At 42.9% G+C, this 24,671-nt stretch overlaps 3 protein-coding genes across 5 annotated transcripts; 2 read left to right on the top strand and 1 right to left on the bottom strand.

The window, feature by feature from the left end:
- The first annotated feature begins 1,749 nt into the window (after positions 1-1,749).
- On the top strand, positions 1,750-14,372 carry LOC107381130 (TBC1 domain family member 9B). The gene is made up of 23 exons (XM_015952689.3): positions 1,750-1,969; positions 4,589-4,699; positions 4,776-4,894; positions 4,979-5,210; positions 5,318-5,576; positions 5,667-5,874; positions 7,054-7,251; positions 7,325-7,441; positions 7,513-7,663; positions 7,751-7,965; positions 8,242-8,359; positions 8,762-8,964; positions 9,357-9,439; positions 9,551-9,680; positions 9,804-9,902; positions 9,986-10,054; positions 10,165-10,405; positions 10,502-10,567; positions 10,732-10,800; positions 10,950-11,003; positions 12,967-13,011; positions 13,152-13,243; positions 13,322-14,372. Exons 1-23 carry the CDS (start codon positions 1,852-1,854, stop codon positions 13,916-13,918), a joined length of 3,594 nt encoding a protein of 1,197 aa, XP_015808175.3. The 5' UTR covers positions 1,750-1,851; the 3' UTR covers positions 13,919-14,372.
- mrnip (MRN complex interacting protein) lies at positions 14,341-19,339 on the top strand. Of its 2 annotated transcripts, none has more exons than XM_015952727.3 (7): positions 14,341-14,625; positions 15,276-15,335; positions 15,962-16,068; positions 16,613-16,664; positions 17,497-17,618; positions 17,847-17,910; positions 18,953-19,339. In XM_015952727.3, exons 1-7 carry the CDS (start codon positions 14,566-14,568, stop codon positions 19,085-19,087), a joined length of 600 nt encoding a protein of 199 aa, XP_015808213.3. In that variant the 5' UTR covers positions 14,341-14,565; the 3' UTR covers positions 19,088-19,339. The 2 variants fall into 2 exon arrangements, with proteins under 2 accessions (XP_015808213.3, XP_015808205.1); XM_015952719.3 differs by having other exon boundaries at positions 18,949-19,339.
- Positions 19,271-22,198, bottom strand: sqstm1 (sequestosome 1). 2 transcript variants are annotated; one of them, XM_015952700.3, is made up of 8 exons: positions 21,805-22,198; positions 21,547-21,642; positions 21,201-21,475; positions 20,930-21,083; positions 20,752-20,820; positions 19,924-20,078; positions 19,649-19,847; positions 19,271-19,564 (listed from the first exon to the last, which is right to left on the bottom strand). In XM_015952700.3, exons 1-8 carry the CDS (start codon positions 21,965-21,967, stop codon positions 19,404-19,406), a joined length of 1,272 nt encoding a protein of 423 aa, XP_015808186.3. In that variant the 5' UTR covers positions 21,968-22,198; the 3' UTR covers positions 19,271-19,403. The 2 variants fall into 2 exon arrangements, with proteins under 2 accessions (XP_015808186.3, XP_015808194.3); XM_015952708.3 differs by having other exon boundaries at positions 20,930-21,080.
- Between the last annotated feature and the right edge of the window lie 2,473 nt (positions 22,199-24,671).

The following is a 24,671-nucleotide window of genomic DNA, read 5'->3' as shown; positions in this document are numbered from 1 at the left end:
CATCCTTAATAAAGAGAGGATCCTGTATTTCACAACTGTGACAAACAGCATCGCTTCCATTCAGTTATATCACTTATTGTCCTTACTGATGGTAGTTAAATTAATAGAAAAATGGAAATAGGGCAACCTTGCCTAACACCTCTATTGATGGGAATTTTTTTGGAAGTTTCTAAAATCAATATGACGGAGCTGATAATATTGCTGTAGAACATTTTTACCATATGAGTAAATTTAGAACCAAAATCAAACATTTATGGTGTGCAAGAGAAAGTGGAGTTGAGCTTGGATCATATCATATTTTGGCTGTATGCTTAGGGTCATTGTCCTGCTGAAAAGGTCCTGCTGAAAGGTGAACTGTCGCCCCAGTCTGAGATCAAGAGCGCTTTGGAGCAGGTTTTCATCCAGGATGTCTCGGTACATTGTCGCAGTTATCCTTCCCTCTATCCTGACTAGTCTTCCAGTTCCTGCCACTGAAAAAGATCCCCACAGCAGGATGCTACCACCATCATGCTTCACTGCAGGGATGGTATTGGCCTGGTGATGAGTTGTGCCTGAATTTCTCCAAACGTAACGCTTGGCATTCACTCTAAAGAGTTTAATTTATGTCTCATCAGACCAGAGGATTTTGTTTCTCATGGTCTGAGAGTCCCTAAGGTGCCTTTTAACAAACTCCAGGCGGGCTGCCATGTGCCTTTTACTAAAGAGATGCTTCCCTCTGGCCACTTTACCATACAGGCCTGATTGGTGGATTGCTGCAGAGATGGTTGTCCTTCTGGAAGGTTCTCTCCACAGAGGACTGCTGGAGCTCTGACAAAGTGATCATCAGGTTATTGGTCACCTTCCTGACCAAGGCCCTTCTCCCCTGTTCAGTCAGCTTAGAAGGCCGGCCAGCTCTAGGAAGATTCTTGGTAGTTCCAAACGTCTTCCACTTACGGATGATGGAGGCCACTGTGCTCATAGGAACCAGTAAAGCAGCAGAAATGTTTCTGTAACCTTCCCCAGCCTTGTGCCTCAAGACAATCCTGTCTCAGAGGTCTACACTCAACTCCTTTGTCTTCATGCTTGGTTTGTGCTTTGACATGCACTGTCAACCCAGGGGCCTTATATCGACAGTTGTGTACCTTTCCAAATCATGTCCAGTCAACTTAATTTACCACAGGTGGACTCCAATTAATCTGCTGAAAAACTTCAAGGATGATCAGTGGAAAGAGAATGCCCCTCAGTTCAATTCTGAGCTTCACGTCATGTTTCTCAAGTTTTTTATTTTTAATATATTTGCAACAACTTCAAAGACACTTTTTTCACATTATCATTATGGGGTGTTGTGTGTTGAATTTTATGGGCAAAATGAATTTAATCCATTTTGGAATGAGGCTGTAACATAAACAAAAAAGTGAAATAAGTGAAGCGCTATGAATACTTTCCAGATGCACTGTATCTCCAACTGTCCAACTCTCCAGGATCTGTTGGTGCATAAAGTGGAAATTCTGAGACTTTATACTGAATGAGAAAACCCAAGTATGCAGTGTGAGTTTCCAAGCACAAAAAATAAATATTCTAATTTGTGCTCATACATATATTGTTTATGCGACGAAACTTAGCCAAAAAAAAAAACAAGCAAATATTTTAAAGACCAAGTCTGGATTTTATGCATGAACCTTACTGCTTTCTTCCTAATCAGCAGCGTCTTCTTGCTATTTAATGTTAAATTGGCTTTCCCTAATAATGTACTGTTATTCTAGGCACGTGACGTATCAAACCCGGAAGTGATGTGAAGTAATCAGAATCGTTGAAAACAACGTCAGAATAGAACAGAACTGGTTCTCCCTTTTTCTCCGGCGAACGGTCAAGATGTGGATCGAACCGGAGGAGGTTTTGCTGGTCGGAGCTCTGTGGGTGTCCGAACGGGCCAACCCGTTCTTCATCTTGCAGAGAAGGAGGGGGCACGGTCGCGGAGGGGGGCTGTCTGGTGAGTTGGGTTCGGGTTCGGGTTCTTCGGTTTGATTGGTCAGACTGGACATCTGATCCTCAGGGGAACGTTCAGAATTCGCTTCGTCAACAACAGGTCAAACTGGTTCTGTTTAACTGAGCTCAGAGTTCCGCAGAACCTGAACGCATCTGCATTGTTCTGGTTCTGGTGGGTCGGATTTCGTTCAGTCTGACTGACGGAGCAGAACCAGAAAGATCCGGTTCAGAGGACTGAACTGAGCCACCCTGACCTCAGGTCAACATTCTTTTCTCGGATCCGCTCTACGGAGCCAGCAGGACCAGAACCAGAACTTTTATTTAAAATGCAATTAGTGACGTCATCACTGGGAGTCAGCTAACAGTAAGTGGGCTGAGATTCAGCTGCATGTTTACGTGTGGAGTCAAAGGTCACTGTAGGGGCTTGCATGGTCCAACACAACAAAAGCACAACAACACAAATAACATAAAACAAAAACAAATAAACACAACAGACACACAAACAAAAAACTAATAACAGCACAGACAATAGAAAACAAAAACACAATTAACACATCAAACACAGACAAATCAAATAACGTGTTCCATATTTCTGATGCCAAAAATCACTTTAGTTAATTAAGTGGTCTGATGTAATGTGATTTTTTTATTTGGATCTGAACCAACTGGAAACATGTTCTTGTTATTTACCCCTGAATAAACCTTTGTAATGTAGTGAGATTGGGGGGTTAAATTATGACCAGTAAGATGTGATGATTCTATATAAATATAGAATATCAACCTGATTGATCTTTGAATGTTTAACCAGAAGATTTTAGGATTCTTTGCTTATTCAGTGACCATAAACACACTTCGTATTAATTCAGACAGTCAAGTATATAATTAAAAATAAACCTTATTTTCTAGACTAATTATAATACATGACAAGCTATGAATAATGATATGTGATGGAATGGTGATGTTTATCTGAACCTTTGTATCCAGAAGAAACTGTGAGTTCTGGGTGTAAAAGAATTTGGTCTGCTATAAACTAGAGAGTTGATTATTAATAAAATGACATCAGACACCGTCGGTTGTGTCTACAAACCCTTGGAGACCCCCGTTGTAGATCTGGAATGTCAAGAAGTCTGGTGGACCCCAAGACACTGAAGCCGCAGCACCACTAGACCGGTCTCAAGTTGTCTCCAGGTCACCACAGGTGTGAAGGTTCACAACAGGAACTTGTTTGCGTCTAGAATAGCTGTGCTCTGAAGGAGCCATTTGCTGTGTCAGCTGCAGGCAGGCTTTGACGGCTTGTCAAAAGCTTTGATGGATCAAAGAGCTTCCTCCGGATTGGCCACTCCGAAGTTCTGCTCAAAAACTAACTGAATAACTCAAGAAGTCATCCTAGTTTTATTGATCCACCATGGTATGACTCTGGTGAATCAGAATTTGACATGTTTGTTGATGTTACCAACATCCCTCAGAAACTACACCTTCATCAGATACAAAAATGTTCTAACTCTGTGGATAAATAAACTTTAAACTTATGTGAGATGTGACCTTAACCATAATTTGTATCTTATGAACATTGTGTATGAGTGTGGATAGTGATTCACTTGTTAAATCAAACATCACTGATCATGACATATAAATGTTTCATTGTAATAATCACATTCATTTTAACTTCGTTGAATTAGGCACAGATTATCCAAACATTAATATTATTACCCATATAACATCTGGTTCAGTCAACCATATGATTATTTAATGATTAACTTATGAGTTGTAAAAGTTCACTTTTCATTCAGAGTGTGGAATCAAGTAGAAGCGATAAGGGGGAAAGCCGAGGCCATGAGAAGAACAGTTTGTTGACAGTAAGTAATCTTGTGTGCCAAGCACTGCAGAGGCCTGGACTTTAGGAGACAGCAGAGAAAATCCACCCAGATAGTGGATTTGTTCTCGCAGATGATGTGCTGGTCAAATATATTGGTGAAATCTGACCATTTCTGGACTCTACACCTTGTTTTGCGGTTTAGATCCATGTCTCAGTGTCATGTTCTGAAGATGGAAGGGCTGTAGTTTAGGCTTTAGTTCAATCTGACATTTATCTAAAATGTTTTAGGATCTTAAAGACATGTTTTACTGTCATTTCTCCATTTGAACAGAATCAGTGATCATACACTCACACACAGTTAAACCCAAGCATCTCATCTCCTGCTTGTCTAGAACTTCTGATCCACTCCAGAACTGCTTCATCCTACCCAGAACTCCTGATACAGCCTTGTTCCAAACCCCTGATCCAGGCCAGAACTCCTAATCCAATCCAGAATGTTCTCACCAGGTCTGTGATTGGGCCCTTGTTGGAAACCTGCTACAGAATGCATGCAGTCGCACCAATGAAGCCACAGTGACACAAGAACTTCTAGAACCTGGACTCAGATTCAACCAGCAGCAGGTTTTTAGGAAGATCTGGGATCTGGGGCTCTTTTACTTGAGTTGCCAAAATATGTTCAGAAGTGGTCTTTTTTTTACAGTCACTGGTTCAGACAGAACCAGTTCTTTATAAACCCTCAGACTAGTCTTTACAAACCAAATTTAGGACTTGAAAGCTTTTCTTCAGATCTAACAGGCTGCATTGCAGGTCTCCTGGTTGGGACTCTGGATGTGGTTCTTGACTCCAGTGCCAGGGTGGCTCCATACAGAATCCTTCTCCAGACTGCGGACTCTCAGGTCTACTGGAACATTGCCTGTGGTATGTCACTTGTTCTGGAAAAGCCAGAGAATGGTCTGAAAGCTGTCATTTGTTCACCCTCTGTTTTGTCTTACAGGCTCATCCAGGAAGGAGATTACGGAGCACTGGGATTGGCTGGAGTCCAACCTGCTTCAGACCATCTCCATCTTTGATAACGATGAAGATGTCATCACCTTTGTCAAAGGAAAAATTTCTGTGTGTCTTTAAATGTTTTATACATTTACTGTGTTTTTTTTTCTGTATTGGGTTTCTGATGCTGAGTGATGTCACTTCCTGCAGGGCATTATCGCTGAGGAGAAGCGTCTAAAGCAGGGTGAGGAGCAGGAGGAGGACAGCGGGAAGTTCCGGGAGGCGGAGCTGAAGATGAGAAGGCTCTTTGGGATGCCTGAGGAGGAAAAGCTGGTGAATTATTACTCCTGCAGCTACTGGAAGGGCCGAGTCCCCCGGCAGGGCTGGGTCTACCTGTCCATCAATCACCTGTGCTTCTACTCCTTCCTTCTGGGAAAGGAAGGTCCGATCAGCCAGCCGTATCCTCAACACCACCTGCCCTCAGGGTTGCTTATCTTTGTTGTGGCATCATTCAAAATCATAATTTGTGTCTGTTGGCTGTGACCTCAGTGACCCTGGTGATTCCCTGGATGGAGGTGACCCAGCTGGAGAAGAATGCCACACTGGTGTTTCCGGAGAGCATTCGTGTGAGCACTCGTCACACTGAACATTATTTCTCCATGTTCCTTAACATCAACGACACCTTCAAGTTGATGGAGCAGCTAGCCAACATCGCCATGCGCCAGCTGCTGGACAATGAGGCCTTTGCTGCCGACCGCTCGCTGCCCAAACCCTGCAAGACCCTGAAGAATGTCTCCACACTGAAGAGGTCTCACTCTGCCTGAAATAAGCTGACAGGCTTCCTCTGATCCATCACTCCTGTCCCCTTCATCTTTCTTTTTTTTTTTTTTATTTACAGGGACTTTGACGCCCGGGCCAAGAATGAGCGGTACAGGGCCATGTTCCGCCTTACGCAGGATGAGCGTCTAGACGGACACACGGACTGCACTCTGTGGACACCGTTTGCAAAAATGCACATCGTGGGACAGCTGTTCATCTCCAACAACTACATCTGCTTCAGCAGCAGAGAAGAAGACCTGTGTCAGCTAATCATTCCTCTAAGAGAGGTAAAACCAGAACCCGGGTCTGAATCCGTGCCTTAGCTCCTGCAGGCTGAGACAGATCTGTTTGTGACTGAAGAGAAGGACATTGGGCTGATATTTCTAATGTGAGCATCTGAGGATTTCTTTCGTTCACAACACTCAGAAACAGACCATAGGTCAGGAGCAGGGTTAGGGGTGGGGTCAGGTTAAAGTAATACATTTAATAAATGAATGTAATTCTTAGCTGCGTAATTACGAGATTTATCAAAACGATCAAATCAAACAGCATTTCAGACAACTTAAGTTAGAATTACGATTGAATCCAGGCCAAAAGAACAAATACAGAGGAAACCCATTATAGTTGTCATCAGGTGAAAGTCAGAGCTACACCTGCCCAGGTGGCCGGTCCATCGCAGAGACACAACCTTCAACCTGCTGGATTCTCAGTTGACCCAACTCAAAGAGAGGATGTGTTGTTTTTACTGTTAAGCTCTGAAAATATCCATGGAAATGTTTTTAAAATGAATTAAATGATGCCCAGATGTTGAAAAACATTGGCGGCTTCATAACCTATAACCATAAAAATCGGATCTAAAATACATGGGAGTGGGTCTAAGTCTCTGGGCGATGCTATATTAGACGCCGTGTTTCCTTCTATGGAAGGCTGTGAGGACAAAATGCATTTACTGATTTGTAACAAACGGTTACAAAACTTTCCTTGTTCATAAACATTGTTTTACACATTTACCTCTTTGCTCGTTGCCAGTGATGGAAGGGAGTCTGATGTGCTTGTCATTTTGCTGGAGGTTGTGCTTCCAGGGAATTTTGACCCTAATGGCCATCCGTTGGAAAGGTCTTACTTTAATACAAAGTTACTGCTTGCTTCCAATGATTTAGGTATGTACTGCCCCCTATCACCAGTGAAAATCATTCCATTGAAATAGGTTCTGTTATTTTAAACTCCTGGATTTGACCAGACTGAACTGAATCAGAGTAAAGTGGACTGTGATGGACTGGACCGAACCAAACCTAAACTTTAGAGTCTTTATTTCACCTGCACCTGTCAGGTGTGGGAGGACCCCACCCCCACCCCACACATGCACAAGGAGAACATGCTAACCAACACAGAAGGGACCAAGCAAGTTTCAACCCTGCAACGGGAGTGCCTACTAGTAATTTTACCCACAATTCTCTGCTCCTCAGGTGTCCATTGTGGAGAAGGCAGACAGCAGCAGTGTCTTGCCGTGTCCTGTCTCGATCAGCACGAAGAACAAGATGACTTTCCTCTTTGCCAACCTCAAAGACAGAGAATTCCTGGTCCAACGCATCTCTGACTTCCTACAGCGGACCCCCGACAGCTCATGGTTTGATACCAGCCCCCCGTCCCTGATTGGTTCCTCAGTATGTCAGTCATATCTCACACTGTTTGGTCCTCAGAATCACATCAGCCAGTCTGAGTTTCTTTTGTCCTCAGGTGCCCTCTGACTCCACCTACAAGGGGCGCCATTACCACTCAGGCCTGCCAACTGCTAGCCAGAGTCTGCTGCAGCTGTTCCATCAAAACAGTCCAGAGGACCTGGGACCCAAAGCTGTGAGTACCTTCAGATTAGAAGACCCATGACTACAGAGGAGATGCTGACCCCCTTGACCTTCTCCCTGTAGATGAAGGAGAAGATGAAGGAGGAGGCATGGAACATCCATTTCTCTGAGTTCGGTCGAGGTGTCTGCATGTACAGAACCTCCAGAACCAGAGAACTTGTTCTGAACGGGATCCCAGAATGCCTGAGGGGGGAGCTGTGGCTGCTGTTTTCTGGTCAGTGTTCAGTTCTGTGTTAGTTGGTTTGAGGAGAGCCATCTTGTTCCTGTCCCCTCCTATCTTCATATCTACCTTTTGTCCCAGGAGCTCAGAATGAACTTGCAACCCATCCTGGTTACTATGGCGACCTGGTGGAGCAGGCTATGGGGATGTGCTCATTGGCTACGGACGAAATCGAGCGAGACCTTCATCGCTCCATGCCTGAACACCGGGCCTTCCAGAACGAGACCGGTATTGCTGCTCTGCGCCGCGTCCTCACTGCCTACGCCCACCGGAACCCGGGCATCGGTTACTGCCAGGTGAGACCACACCTGATGACACCGCAATCAGGATTCTTCAGCTGCCGGTGTCATGCTTTGGCTGTACTTCAGACAGTTCTGGTCGCATAAGGTTTTATTTCTGTGATAATCCTAATTCATGTTTAAATCCAGTAACCCTGTAGTATATTCTTGGTTAGGGTCATGATGGCCTGCTGCTTGTTTCCATGGAAACGTCCTTTTAGCGTCTTTTTAATATGACATGTTTTTAAAGCCAGTGGTGTTCATTAAAGTTCAACTCTTTGCTCTCTCCTGTAGGCGATGAACATCGTCACCTCTGTCTTGCTGCTCTACTGCACAGAGGAACAGGCCTTCTGGCTGCTGGTGGCGCTCTGTGAGCGGATGCTGCCAGACTACTACAACACCAGGGTCGTAGGTCGGTACCAGCAGCTCAGAGGAGGACTAGAACCAGGATCTCAAACCAGAGCGGACAAAAGAAAAGTCCAAACATACCAGGCTCAGTCCCAGCACTGAACCTGCTCCTGAAAACATTAAAAGTTTACATAAACTAAAAGATTAACGTTTAAACCAGCTCTGAATCAGAGTTTTAAATAACAGGTGATTTATTTACTGATATCTACACTATTTATGAATCAGGAAATTATGGTGACATCGTGACAGAAATTGTAGCGGCTCTGCGTTTGGGGCCTCTCACCACCAGATGGTGCTGTGGAGCTCTAATTTGTGGGACAGAATTGTGTCATGATTATACCTAATGGCTTAAATGAGACATTGGTGTTGGAGGCTGAAGGATCTCATTGTGTCTGTGTGTTCATAGGAGCTCTGGTGGATCAGGGAGTGTTTGAGGATCTAACTCGGTCCTCCCTCCCTCAGCTCTATGAACACATGCAGGAGCTGGGAGTCATCTCCACCATCAGTCTGTCCTGGTTCCTCACCCTCTTCCTGTCTGTGATGCCGTTCGACAGCGCCGTGCTGTTGGTCGACTGCTTCTTCTACGAGGGAATCAAAGTCATCTTCCAGGTTCTGACTGACTCTCACTTTCACCGACCGTTTACAACAAGCACATGATCAGAGTACCAGGGAAGACAAATCCAGTTTAGTTTGATTCATCCGTTCATATTTTATACCCTTTTGATCCAGTCCTGAGGCAGTGTTAGACCTGGACAGGTGAGTAGTCACACAGGGACAAGCACACACACACACACACACACACACACTGGGGAACATGGCATGATTTTGCTTTTTGAGGAGAAGCTAGAAGAAACATTCGTGCAGGAAGAGAATGATTTTTGTGTGATTTGTTGTTTTAGTCTAGTTATGGTGAGAGAGTCTGAAACTCAGCTGTGAAGGAGAGCGTTCTGAGGGATTAATACCTGACTTAACTATCAAATGTTTGTCTAATTTGTCTGCAGGTTGCTCTGACCGTCCTTCTTGACAACATGGATGCTCTTCTGTCCAGCAGTGACGAGGGTGAGGCCATGACCGTCCTGGGCAGGTAGGACTAGCCCAGAACCATTTCAGACCTGGTTCTGGTCCAGTCTTAACTAGGTCAGACCCAGCCAGATACGAGAATGATGGTGCAGATTGAGTCACACCTGTGTTGCAGATACCTGGACAATGTTGTGAATAAGCAGACTGTGGCTCCGCCCATTCCTCACTTGCATGCCGTCCTGACGAGTGGGGATGAACCTCCGCCTGAGATTGACATCTTTGACCTCATCAAATCTTCGTATGAGGTCAGAGTGAGGTTGTTTACTTAAGACGTTTTCACCTCCTGCCATCACTTCCTTTGTGTCTGTCTCTGTCCCGCAGCTCCAACGTCTCCTTCTAAACACTGACCACTTTTCTTTCCTGTGCAGAAGTTTGGCAGCCTGTCCTCTGATGTCATCGAGCAGATGAGGTTCAAGCAGAGGTTAAAGGTCATCCAGTCTCTGGAGGACACAGCCAAGCGGAGCGTGGTGGGTGTTACAAAACTGTGAGCTAATTCTAACTCTTAACAGAGACATGAGGACACATTTCATAGGTGTGTGTCTCTGTGCAGGTGAGGGCAATGATGACTGAGTCTGCGTTCAGCATCGAGGAGCTGGAGGAGCTCTACTGTCTCTTCAAGGTCAGAAAGACTTAAAAATTCAGTCACCAGTCTCTACGTTCTCCTGTCTTTAAGGTCTCTGGTCCATAGCACATCTAACCTGTTTGTGTCGGTCTCTGACCTGGTTTCAGTCCAAACATATGACCAGCTGTTACTGGGGCTCTAGTAGCTCTGCAGCGGAGCGCCATGATCCCAGTCTTCCGTACCTGGAGCAGTACCGAATTGACCCAGTTCAGTTCTCCCAGCTCTTCTCTGCCCTTGCTCCGTGGGTTTGTGGAGGCCACACCACCACGCTGTCAAGCCGTCTCTTCAGACTCCTGGATCAAAACCAGGATCAACTCGTCAACTTCAAAGAGTTTATCACCGGACTCAGTGAGTCCAGTTCAGATCCAGCTTACAGACGTCCATTCTCACCTGGCCCTGGGTCCTCCTGGGCTTGGTTTCACCTTGGTGCTTGTATTTCTGCAGGTGGGATGTACCATGGAGACATGACTGAGAAACTGAAACTGTTGTACAAGCTCCACCTCCCTCCAGGTAACAGCTCACTTGTAGCACAACACAACATCAATCGTGATGACACACTTGTACTTGACAGTGGTTTTGTATTTCTCAACTAGTCTGTTGTGTTACCTCTGCTCTCTGACACACACGACCCACCTGAACCCACCTACCTGTGCTGTCTGTTCATATTTTTGCAGCTTTGAGCCCTCAGGAGGCAGAGTCTGCTTTAGAGGCCACACACTTCTTCACTGAGGATGAACCAGAAGGTGAAAACACACACATATTCTAACACACACGCACACACACACACAGTGTTCTTTTCCTCCTGCTGTCTGACTCCGCATGCATCAAACTTTGGTTAATTCTCTCTGTCTGCCTCTCTTCCTGCTCCTCCTGCTCCTCATGTTTTCTCCAGAATCTTCATTCTTGTCTGATCTGGACACTTTTCAGCAGCAGGAAGTGGCTCCAGGTTTGTGTCTTTTGATTTGATAAAGTTCTGTAAAAAGCAGAAATTGACTAGCTGAGGTTCCCTCAGTTCAGAAGCTAGTCGACTTTGGCACTTGGTTGTGTTACTATGGTAACAGATGCTGGAAAACTTGACCAGAGTTTAAGATTTGAAAGAAACCCACCTTTATGAACTGACCTTTAACTCGTGACTCTGAACTGGGTTACATTTGAGCTTTTAGAGCTTTTATCTGTATTTGTTGAATCATGAATCACCTCTGTGTAATATTTTAGCTCTCTTAGTGTTTTTATCTGTATAATCTTATCCGGTATTACTGACTGGTTCAATTGGCCAATTGGACGTCTCATGATGGCTTGTTAGTCTTGTATAATTACTGTATCACCTGGTCAGCTCACATGCTGTCTTTAAATGCACTTGATAAATAAACTGGTATGGCATTAGAGCTCATGTAAGACAAGAAACTGCCTCTCAGCCAATTAACATCATTTAAAACTTAAATAACATTCTCAGCGTCTGACAGAAAGTCTCTTTTTCTTCTGTTCAAGATAAACTGTGTTAACTGAGAAATCTTAGAACTAGATCACATAGGTTCTGTTAATCCTGACAATCCACACGTCTGTTTCCTACGCTTATTTGGGGTTGAGTCACGGAGGCAGCGGCCTAAACCAAGAGGCCCAGACCCACCCACCTGGGCCAGAACCTCCGGGCGAATCCTGATGCTCTCCCTGGCCAGCTGAGGAACATAGGAAATATCCTGACTGCATTTAGTTAATCCTGACCTGGTCAGATTATTTATAGAGCTGACCAAAGTTTTGTACATAGAAGCAAAACCAAAGTGACAGGTATAGAATACGTAAAAAGTAGAATAAGTGTGAAACAATAAAAAACAAGCAGGTGAAGTGATTATCTGGGTTGAATGCCAAAGATTAGACGTTGGATTATGAAAACAGAAAGTGATGGAGCCTGCCTAACATTTAAAGGGAAATCATTCCAGGATTTTGGACCTGAATCAAAAAAAGTTCTATCCTCTCTAACATTGTGTCTTTTGAATAAAAGCATCTGGTCTGCTGATCTAAAAGAAGGGTGGCAAAAATTGCTGGCCCCCCTGGAAAAAGCCAGTGTTAATAAATCGTTAATTTTTACTCAAAGCATAAATTCATCTTATTTATTCAATACATAAATGTAAAACACAATGAAAATTAAATAATTAATGAGTAAAGAAATAATCTGAATAAAAAAATACACATGTTTATTCTGTTCGTCCTTAAAAAAATGTTTTCATCTCCTTCGTTTTTTTAACACAGCAACAGGTGAATTAAACTAAAAAAAAAAATTTTAAATAAATTTTGAAATAACTGAAATGTATTTTTCTGAAATGTTTGTAAAATTAAGTGTTTCGACCCCGTCTGGCCACCCTTATCAACATTTTCTGGAGGCGCCCCTGGGCTGGATCAAAAAAAAATTCCATGGATGCAAGATTGTCTTGGATGCAAAGCTTTAAAAATGACATGGACTTGGGGGGAAGTCCCTGTATCATATGTGGTCCCGACTTTTAGGAAAGAAGTTCCACCTGCAGCAGGATTACACTTCTCAGCCTCCTGAGAAAGGCGTACTTAATTGAATCTCAGATTGAGGAGGAGCACTGTGGTTATTTTCCGGGCCATAGGACTATGAAGCAGCTCTTTACCCTTGCTAGGGCTGATGCCCCTGTAATCTAATCCCAGATAAGTGGTTGATGATGAGTTAATAGATGCAACAAAGGAGCCTTTGGACAACTCTATCGATGTGAAAAGTCTTACCTGTTTTCAGCAGCTGCACTCTTCTCACCTGTCCTGTGATCTCATTACAGAAAGTAAGACTGTAGTGCAGTGTTATCTGATTTCTGTCTGTGTAAACCTTTGCCTGTTAAATTGGTTCAGGCCACTTCCTGTTTCTCACCTGGTGACGAGGAGTTTCTTCTGTACAGGTGAGGAGGTGAAAGACAAGGGAGGAGACGTTGAGGAAAAGAAAGGTGAGAATCAAGGTCCACGTTGTCATTCAGCACGACCTCAAAACATATTGCAAAGTGTTTGTGTAAAGCTCATGACTTAGTGAAAGGCGGTGTCAGTTTGTGAGGATGCCTCACGTTTTTTCACCTGTGTGCTGTTACAGAGGTGAAGGACTACAGGTACTATCTAAGGATGTGGGCCAAAGAAAAGGAGCCCAAAAAGGAGACCATTAAAGATCTGCCGAGGATGAACCAGGTAAGTAGCACCACAGGTGAGCACGCAGAATGGAGAGCAGCACTGTATTTACCTGTATTGTTGTGTCCATGTGTGCAGGAGCAGTTCATTGAGTTCTGTAAAACTCTGTACAACATGTTCAGCGAGGACCCCTCTGAGCAGGAGCTCTATCACGCCATTGCCACCGTCGCCAGCCTGCTATTGCGCATCGGAGAAGTTGGAAAGAAGTTTGGCAATGGTGGGAAAATGCAGGAGACCACCTCTCAGACCTTGCCCATAAGCGCAGAACAGGAGGAGGAACCGGATGAGGGAACGTCAGGTGAAGCTCTGCTGTGCCAGGCTCTCGCCGATGCCCAGCTGGAGCCGGCCGTGCTGCAGACGTCTGACGAGGAAAACAAGGACGACACGGAGTCGTCTTACTCAGTAGTGAGCTCTGGCTCACTGCTGTGTGAAGACATCGCTCACGACACGGTGCTGATAGGTGCGGAGCAGAGACAGGGCAGCACGCTAGATGTTGATTGGTCAATCACCTTCGAACAGGTGTTGGCGTCACTACTGACGGAGCCAGTGCTTGTCGAATACTTTGAGAGGAAAATGGACATTCAGGCAAAAATGGCTACATGTAAGGCTCAGAGGGTCGTGGAGCGCCAGGTGAGCTCCCCCTCCGAACAGGAACTCATGCATCATTCCACCTGATCACCTGTCCGCCTCCAACAGGCACCAGATAACCCATCAGCTGATTTGATCACGTCACCATGTCTGATAACGACATTTGGATTGGATGGGCCTGTATAATGAAAATCATTCTAACATGCAGTATTTCACTGACTTGTGACATCATTACGTCATTTTTTTCCCGATGTTAGAACACATCTCCAGTCACATGATTCTGTTCCAGTCAGCTGTTTTACTTCCCCATTTTCAGTGATTTTATTGAACTTTTGACTGAAAGAAAACCATGTTTATTTACTTTTATTTTGAAGAATTTTTAATGCACTTGTTTTTTCTGTTTCCTGTTTCTAATGACATCACTCATGTTTACTTCTAGTCAATATTTTTATCTCATCTCTGCTGTTTAATTGCTTGCTTTTGAATCTGTTATACTTACCTATTCTACAAAGTTATAATAAAAGTCGAAGGAAATATTAAATTTGGTTTTATCGTTGGTCTTTTTTTAAAACATTTTATTTTGATGTACCTGCAGAGCAAAACCTTGTTGCCAGTTTGCCAGCACTGCGGTTAAGTCACGTGGGACGCGTCACGACCGGAAACGTTTCAAAACAGACCCGCGAAAGTAGTTGTTGCGGAACCGACCCAGAATCGGTACCGAAATAGTGTCCGTCATGGTGCAGGAGTTTCACGTTGTCAGGTGTTTCAGCTGTGAGAGCTTCCAAGTCCAACAGGTAACACACCTAAAGTACGACCTATCAGTTAGCTATGGGCTAACATGAAGCTAAACGCTAACACGAAGCTAAGGGCTAACTTCATGCCGACAGACGGTGAGTCTGAGGAGAGAGAGGAGGATTCCTCGTTTCAGCATTAAACCTGACTGATGACTGTAAAAGCATCAAAGACCCAGGAGAATTACAACCTTTTAATGTTAATTTGAAATTCACGTGTTTTTCCTAAGGAGTCATGGAGTCAAATCTGTGAATAGCTACTCTTTTTATTTATTTATTTATTGTCCTGTCATTGTCAAGTTTTTAATTGAATATTGGTATGACTTACTGGATTTACAAGTCCATTCCTCCATATATCCAAATGTAGCAACATATAAAGACTTGTTAAAAATTCAGGCAAGGGAAAATTTTTATTTGTTCAAAATTCAATGAAAACATTCTTCATACAATGAAATTTTTATTTTTAACAGACTACTATTTACGTTTCCATCTGTTGGTTTAAGAACCGCATCTCTGATATCAAACAAGAAACAGCTGCAATTTATCTCCCTAACCACCAGGGGGACTGTTAGTACTAGAGAGGCAAAGGCTTCAGAAGGCTTTGCCGCAAAGCTGCTGGTTGTTGAATGTTTGCCCTGGGTTTTGTCTGTCAGGTGAAGAAGGTAAACAGGTGGAGCTGTAAGCTGTGTGGACAGAAACAGTCGCTGTTAAAGGTCAGTACCAAACTTGTTCATTAAATGTGTAATCACTCCTATGTTTACTAATTTATTTCTAAGTACTGGACCATTTTACGCTCAACAACACTTCACTGATTAAAAGGCCTATAGGAGCACTTTTAGATCAGATAACCCTAAACCACTGTCCACATTTATAATATATGGGTAATCTTTAGTCCAGATTTATATTGGATAAGCTTCAGTCCAGGCTTATGATATATATAACCCACCAAAGTTTAATAATAAATAGATAACTCTTTCAATAGACATTTAACATTGTCACGTGTTGGCATCATTAGGAAGAATTCATCAAGCGATAAAGACCCAAATGACTTGCTTGATGAAAGGGTGAGTTGACGACTCACCTAATCATGATTTTTCTGTGGCGACTAATGAGGCCTGATCTCCCAACCTGTGATCAGAACAGGATTTAGAGGTGAAAAGTCTTCAAGCAACAAGACGAGTAGTTGTCTTTTTTTAACCTTATAAAAAAAATAAGTAACCCTCCCAGGTTTGTAAATAATGGGCTCATGGAAGCTCAGATAACAGAGCTTGGTGCTGCTGTCCAGCTGTGAGTGCAGGACCAGCCATTGGTTCATCTAAAAACTGGATTTGATTGACAGGAGTTTGGAAGGGGATCCGGAGCAGACTGCCGTCGGCACGTTCAGAAACTAAACGCCTTAAGAGGAGCCCAGGTCGACGAGCAAGAACACAAAACCTCATTTCCATGGTAACCATGCAGTCCATGCACATCGGCCCAAAAACAACTGACATGCATGTTTTTATCTGATTAGTGTTGCTGTACAGTGAGTGTGTGTATGTGTGTGTGGGGGGGGGGGTGGGGGGGGTGGGGGGCTGGTCTCACTCTGATCTTTTAAAATTCAAGATTAAAAATGTTCAGAAGTTTAATAACTTAGAATTTATCTGTCAGACAAATCAGCTGATCAATCACATTTTGTTTGTTCGAGACTTTATGAACCAGGTGAGAATAAATTTGGCTATTATTGATGTTTGTGACTCAAAACCAGGTTCAGCAGGTGGGACAAAAAGGACCTGAAAACAACAATTATTTTATTATAACAAAAAAGAAACCATGAACACAATCTAAGAAAGAAAATCACAAGGAGGCAGTGAAGGGCTTTGTGATGAAGCAGCAGTTAGGTTGGGTTTTATATCAGCTGGAGACATCTGATGTTTAATAACAACAGCTATCTAATGTTATCCAGGTGTTCGGACTTGTTCCTGTGTTCTGCTTTAATGTCTGATGTTCACAGGGAACAGGAGGAGGTGAAGGAGGTGCAAGAGGAGGAGCAGAAAGATGAACATGTGGGTCTACTTTTCCACCAGGATCCAAAAACCACACAGTTAACTAATTCAGGACAAGAGAAGAAAAGCTGCTGCGGGTTGGGCCTCATCAGAACATCTTGGTTATGTTAATTGTTCATCGGTCTCACTAACAAGAAGCCAGGCTTAAAATGAGCAACTAAATCAAGTCAGGCTTATTTAATCCTGCTGACTGAACATGTGAGTCCTGGAGAATAATTAGGGTCTCAGCAGGGTTAACCTCCAGTCCTACCTGGGTACGTTACCATGGTAACCGATGATAGAACCCAAACCTGGTCCAAAGCAGTTCTGATGGTGTTGTGCAGATTTATTGACTTATCAAACAATGAGAAAATAGTCCTGGATTCCATCAATACAGTTTTTATTCTTATTGTAAAGAGAAGAGGAAGTTAGAATGTTCCTGTGATCGTCTCCTAGCAGACACTGAACATGCTGCATCTAAATACCCGCCCATCCCCCCTCCCCTCCAGACTTTTCCAACAATGAGGTCATAGGACCAAGCAGCCAGTTACTTCCTGTAACTTCTGAGAGCTAGGGAGTTTTGGGAACCACCCTGCAAAGTGTCTCATAGCCTTGAGAACAGCTACAGCACTGAGCAGAAGCTGGGAACACGTTTTCCATCACAATGGTTGGTTTGTATAAGAGAGTGTGACTTTACCGATGGATATCAGGTAACCTTTCTAACTGGCTCTGTAGCAGGGTCTGTTGGCCTCTTTTAAAACGAGTTTAGAACCTTAACACGAGTCCGCATGGTGAACCAATTCTAGTCCATATGTGGGCTTACTAGATGACTCAGGTATTTTTCTGGCTGTAGGTGAAACTGGTTAGTCGCTGGAGCAGATACCTGGACACACCTGGTGAAGATGACTCACGAGAACATGAGACCAAGAACAAGGTTGTGATGAATAGTCTCCATGGCAACATCAGGAGTAACAGGTGACTGCATAGCGTGTTTCAGGCCCCGCCCACTTACCTGCCTGTTTGTGTGTGTATAAACACAAAACCAGTAGATATGCCTGGATCAAACAGTAAAACCTCCTGTTTGTTATTGATTTAACTGTTCTATAGTGGGTCTGAACTGGTTGTTGTATTGGTTCTGTTGTACAGGCCTCGATGCGGCCTGTCTGGTCTCTAATTATTATTGTAAAATTCGTCTTGTGACAGGAAACGGCAAAGATCAGGAGAGTGCACAGATGAAACACAAGAACCCTACTGCACACCTGCACAGGTAACCTGCTGCTGCTATGTTGTACAAGACCTTATAACATTGTACTGTCCTTTTAAGAACCACCTGACCATCAGCCAACACACAAAAGTGCCTTAGTCAGGCGTGATCAGCTGTGTGGCTCAGGTGGTGGTTTGGCCGGTTCTTCATGTCAGACGCAGAGGTTTATTTTGATTATGTTTATTGCACTGGGGCTGCAACTATGTTGACTTTAAATCTAGTCTCATTCCATTCAATAAGATACATTTTATTAGTTTTATTAAATTCAGTATTTATGTAATCGGAAGGTTCCAGTAAGGGTGCACATTTTATCTTCCAAACCTGTCGTCTTAATGACTAGTAGCTTTTAAATTGCCATTATCAAAATTACATCAACCGGACCAAATGGGTATTAATCATTAAACAAAAATGACTCCTACAAAAAGATTCCATTGGGTCAAAATATCAGATATTACTGGACAGTTTTCCGTGTTTATACTAAGTTTTGTTTGTCTATGTTGTTTATCCTTGGGAGCAAACTTTAGTCCTTCTTTTCTTCTGGTTGGTATTAAACTGGCCTCTATTACTCCCTATTATTATCCAGAATCTGCGTTAAACTATAATAACTAAATGCTAATTTGTCTTCTATGGTAAAGTTAAAGTCCTATCAGTCGTCATCACACACACTGGTGAAATTACATCACCACATTTGACCTATCCCTGTGGGGAGTGGTAGGCTGCAGCTGTGGCTGGGCTCGGGAACTATCTGGTGGTGTAAACCCCTCCAGTCCATCTCTTTAAAGGTGAATGTCAAGCAGGGAGGCATAGGGTCCCATTTTTAAAGTCTATGGTATGACCCTACCCTGATCTCCCAGTCCCAGGGAAGACACTTTACCACTAGGCCACTGAGATTAACAATGTTGCAAAAAGTATGAATATCCAGTTTCAGATCGTAGTGATGTCACACGACCAATCTCTACTCTGATTTGATCTTTATTGTAACAAGTGAGATGTTTTGCTGAGACAAGTTAAAATATTTCTAATTTTAATTCCTCTGTACAGCCAGAATGTCCACCAGGAACGCCTCCAGCCCTTCCTGGTCCAAGCACTGCCTCCAGGTGGGATTGTTTCCTCAGGGATGACAGACAGGATGAGGAAGACGAGGCTTTTGTTTGTGGCCAGAGTCAGACTGATGCTATAGCTTCACAGCTGTGCAGTAGCATCACTGCGACCCGCCCTCACATTCCTGTTCTTTCCATGTTTGAGAGTGGTGAAGACTTCAGCTGTGATGATGACTTCCTTAAGTTTTAAATGTGTTTTGTGCCGTTTACATCTGAGCTGCTCGTTTAGGATTGTTATGAGTCGATTCGTAGACATTTCAGAGTCATGTTTTTAAAATGCGTTTATTGATTAGAAACAAATCAAAAGTTTAATAAAAGGTAAACACAGAAAAGTGATTAGTTATTAGGTGTGGACAGGTAATTGTCAGACTAAAAACAGAAAGTAGTCAAATGATGTCACTGGCGTGGGTGGGACTGCTTGGCGTACTGGATGGCATCGAGTGCAGCTCCAATCTCGAAGTTTTTAGCCTGAAGGAGCCGAGTCAACCAGCCGCCTTCATCTGTAAAACCCATCGAGAGCATTGACGCCAGCGACTCCACCAGGCGGGGGTCAGCCTCTGTGGGGGACAAAGGGGAGGGGCTTAATAGGGACAGGACTACCAAAAAAAAAAAAAAACTTGAACCGCAGAATCTGAACTCACCTTGAGGCAGGTGTGGATAAAGAGCTGCCTCCCGCAGACCTGTGGGTCCCTCCTCGGTCCCTGACAGAGGAGCTGGACCTGGACCTGGACTTGGACTTGGGCCTGAGCCCTGGCCCTCCAGCGACTGAAGCTCACCTGTAGATGGATCAACCTCTTTAGAGCTGAGATGAGTCCACTCATCATCTTCATCTCGGCCCACCTGCAGATTTGTGTATTTGGTCAGTAATTGTCATTAATTAGACTGATCTATTAGTTTTTGTCTGAGGAAGACTGACCTTTGGCCCCTGCTTTGCTCCACCTTCATTGCTGGCTCCACTTTCGCCAGCTCCCACATCCATCTGCACTTCACCCTGCTCTTCCTCACCTTGAGTAGGTGAAGTCACCTTCATCCTTTGCCCCTCATGCTCCACGTCGATGTCCACATCAATACCTGCACATGCACAGATAAAGTCCCTACTTCATCAGGATTCTGTTGTCAGGAAGTTTAATAGAAACGGTTAAATGTGATATTCTGATCTTTCTGAAGGGATGGTCAATAGGTCATATATCTACAGTACAGACACTGCCTGCAGGTGACATCACCGAAGGTGAAACAAAGTGCTCCTCTGAACAGAGGCTAACTAGTCAGCTTGGTAATGAAATAATACATCGTTTCTGGTGTTTAAAAACAACCCATAGTGACGCGTTAGCACGCTATATTAGCAGTTTTTAAAGCCCTACAATTTTACATGAGATTGTTTCTTTAGTTTATGCTGTTTGTTTTATTCTAATAACGTTTGAAATACTATGCTACTGCTACTGCCTGTGTGCCATTGGGTTTTCACTCTGCCCAAGTGGAGCAGCCAATTAGGAAAAGCAGGACATTGAGGTTTTTCTTCTGGCTAATCCTGGAAATTAGCTTCTAATGTCACAGATCCAGCTAGCCAAAAGTAATGCTCTGGTCAGAGGACTTCCTATTCCTAGAAACAGTAGTTTGGAATCTAAATTGACAGAACAGCACTTTAAAATGACTTTAAATGTCTGAATGACACTCGTGTGCGTATTAGGATGAGTTCCCTCTTGTTTATTGCACATTAAAAACATCTCCAGGTAAAACAACTCACCTAGTGGGCTCAGCATGGCAGCCACGCCCTCGCCAATGTTCTTCAAATAGTTCACGCTGACCTGAGAAGCTACAGAGGTCAGAGGTCAGTCTCTGTTATTGGACAATGGCTCTGAGTTGGACTCCTTTTGACTGATGACCAGTTTGTACATAAACACAGATCTGTTCACATCACCTACCAGAGGAGGTGCTGCAGTCAGATGCTGAGCTGGAGGGAATGGTTTGCTCCTGCTTCTGGTTCTGGTCCTGGTTTTGGGTCTGTGCCTGGGCCATGTGCTGGTTCCACGTGCAGTGTTTCATCTTTTTCATCCATTTTCCTCGAGGAAACCACTGCTAAATAAAATTTTAAGAAAACCACCGATTTATCACATTTTAATCAGGAAATGTGACTTGTTCTGACACCTGCCAGTGGTGACCTGAGCTCTGACACCTGTCATCCAGGTTACTCACCTGTAGAGGGTGCCACACGGGCAGCAGAGGGTGCTCAGTGTGGGTCCCTCGAGCCTGGCAGGTGGAGCAAAGGTCGTAGTCTGGACACACTGAACACTTGAAGCGCGTTCCGACCACAGGGCCCTCACAGCCGTCACAGGTGACGTTGGGATGGACGGCAGGGGGCGGGCCCGGGTGAGGAGGTGGGGCATGAGGAGGTCCATGTTGATGAGGGAGCCCGAAAGCGAAAGGGGGGAATGCATGAAGAGGGAAGTCCCGGCGGTGCTCCTTCTTTTCTGCAAGAGTTCAACAAAACTTTAGTCAGATGGAACCTTACAAAGAAATAACAGGAAGACGACTTGTTTACCTTTAATGAAGAGGCGAAAGGTGGCGTCCTTGACAAAACCCAGTCCCATCATCAGCTCATCATCAGAGGAGAAGGCCACCAGGTCTCCATCTTCATCTAAAACACCATAACTCAAACATCAAGTCCAAGCACAGATCAGGTGGCACCAAACATCATTCATCAGAATATTAAAAACAATCCAGAACCAGAAAGACACGCAGCAGAAATCCAGTCAGTGTTTGGGTTGAAACAGAACCAGCTCTGATATAAGCGCCTCACCCTTGTAGAATAGGTTGAAGTTGCTCAGGTTGGAGAAAGCTGCCGCCACCTTCCTGCTCAGGTACTCGAAGCTGCAAGAGACGTCCTGGTCCACCGCAAACCTGCGGATCTCCTTCACCTGCTCGTCCTTTCCCAGCAAGTAGGCTTTCACCGTCACCGACATTACGAACTCAATCGAACCAAACTCCGAACAGAGACAGAAAAACAACCAAACGGAGAACCAAACTCTAGAACTTTGTGACGCAGCGGTAAATTTCAGCCTCTTTTATGTTTACTTCCGCATTCTATGTCATCGTCTTAAGATGACGTAAAGACGCACACAGCCTCCCATTGGTCCTCATTGAGCTCCGCTAATGAGGGACCATTGCCGTCTAGAAACATCTTTTTACACAGCACGGTGAGGGACTTTCCAACTAGTCACGTGAGCAGGTGTTAGTTGGGAAAGCCGCTTAGTCATTGTGACGTGGCACATTGTTTTATTTGTTAGAAAAGTGATTGATTTGTAGTTTATTAATAAAAAAATATGAAAATCCTAAATGAGTGGATCCAGCTGAGAACGCAACTGCAGGTCTAGAAATCCAGCAGAGAAACATAAACATGCATGTTTGTGTGTGTTTTAACTGAGCTTTGGTTTCAACCCCGACATGCTTTTTCTGTTAATTATCTGCTGAAGATAACCCCAGTCCGTAATTACTACAACAGAGTCAAGAACCCATACACACTTTTACAGAATTAATCTACAGCTAAAACGAAAGCAATCTGCAAATCCTGCTCTAATCAGTCCAGATTCAAGCTGATTTTCTGCTGTCCAGTTGTAAACAATTAGATGGGATATGAAATGTAAAACATAAGTCAAACTCTCAGTATTCCTCAAACACCTGAGTCATCCTTGCATCACTCTTTTCAAATGTCTCATGAGCTTCTGTTTTGATCAAATGTTTGTTTGCATCTGTGATGTCACCCAGCCGCTGCAGCCAATCAGCAGCAGCATGAGTCATATGACTTGCTGACTCAGAATCACAAGATGAAGCTGAAAACCACCCAAACCTCTCATTTAAAGCCTTTAAAGGTCAATGTAGTGAAAGTCACTGCATTTGAAACTGTTATTCAGTTTTGTCAGCTTGACTAAAAACAATTTATAGAATCAAAGATTTTTAATGGAAGAATTAGCTAAATATTTTCTGACTACATTGTATAAAGAGCTCTGATTACATAATCAGGTTTCAACAACCTTAAGGTAAAATTAATTTAACATTTAATTTCAATTATTTAATTGTAATCATTTGTTTTTATTGCTTTGGTCCAATGATAAACATGCATGCTTGGATTTCTTTTTGTTCTTAAAACAAAGTTAAACAATCCCAGAATGCATCAGTGCTCTCAGCATCCTGGAGCTAGAGTGAGGTTCTTCCAGTGAGACTGATTAATAGCCAAATGAATCCACTTTTAAACCAGGTAACTGAATGAATTACAGACATTGAGACAAATATTTATTTAAACCAGTTAACACCTTGCACCAGAATCAGGTCCATAAGGTTTTACATCTCCAATCAGTCAAAGTTGCTTCTATAATAGAAACCAGCTGATTGGATCAATCCAAAGCAATTCTCTATCCTGGGCAGCACCAGGCTATTGATTGATCGATCCTTTATTTTGGTTGTCATGTTTACAGAGAAGATCTTCAAACAACTAAGATACATCACGATAACGTCATGAATTACAACCAAAAAAGGAATAGGCAGAAGCAATGCTTATTTTGGCCTATTCTCCACCTACAGCAGGTATGTATGTGCTGAATAAAAGAGAGAAAAAAACATTAATATTTTACACATCCTTTTCATATTCTTTAAGTATTTCATACCCAACATATGCTTTAAATATTGGTAAAGAAGTACATGTCTTCAACTCATCATTTAACTCATTTCATAATTTCACACCAATAACAGACACATCTTGAATTAGCATTAGGTTTTGCTCTAGCACATTCAAAATTAAATACACCTCTAAGATTATATCTCTCTATATAGGTATCTCTAAATTTGAAGAAAAAAAATCTTTTATACTATTTGTGATATTGTTATTAGTTACTCAATTGAGAATTTCAAAGATTTTAACTTTTACAATATCACTTAATTTTAAACTTTTATTTAGTATAAAACTGTTGGTTGGTGTAAGATATTCTACTTTGTTAATAATTCTAATGGCTTTTTTTTGTACTTCAAATAGACTATATACATATTTTCCATGCGTTTCCCCAAATCTCAGCACAGTATGATAAAAGGGCAAAACTAAAGAACTGTAAATCAAAAACAAAGCCTTTTTGTTTAGTATGTCGATGGATTAGTAGAGTATTTCAATAGATTTTGAAACTTGACATTTGATATATCCAATATGTGGTTTCCAACTAAGTTTACTATCCAGTCACCCCTAAAATTTTAGCTATGTGTACTCGTTCAATTTGAACACCATTTAAGTATAGTTTAGCATCATCATTATCTCCGTTTCCTGAAAATATCATAAATTGAATTTTGTTTTAATTTAATGATAACTTATTATGATCAAACCATTTTTTTATTAAAAAAATTATTTTTCTACCATTTGCAGTAATTCTTTCATGTCTTTCCCTGTACAAAGAAAGTTTGTATCACCTGCAAACGTGATAAAGTTTAACTGAGTCGATGCAGAAAATATGTCATTCAAATAAAGCGTGAATAATTTTGGTCCTAGAATTGTGCCTTGCGGCACACCACATTTTACTTTATCAAGTTGCAAATCCCTATTGTTGACAGTTACAAAACTTTGCAACCATTGATTTGTTTTTTCTCGAAGACCATATTATTCACATTTTTTAAGCAGTTGTGTATGGT

The sequence above is a fragment of the Nothobranchius furzeri genome, chromosome 1 (assembly GCF_043380555.1).
Source record: "Nothobranchius furzeri strain GRZ-AD chromosome 1, NfurGRZ-RIMD1, whole genome shotgun sequence".
NCBI classification, from domain to species: Eukaryota; Metazoa; Chordata; class Actinopteri; order Cyprinodontiformes; family Nothobranchiidae; genus Nothobranchius; species Nothobranchius furzeri.
This window is presented reverse-complemented; position numbering and strand designations above follow the sequence as displayed.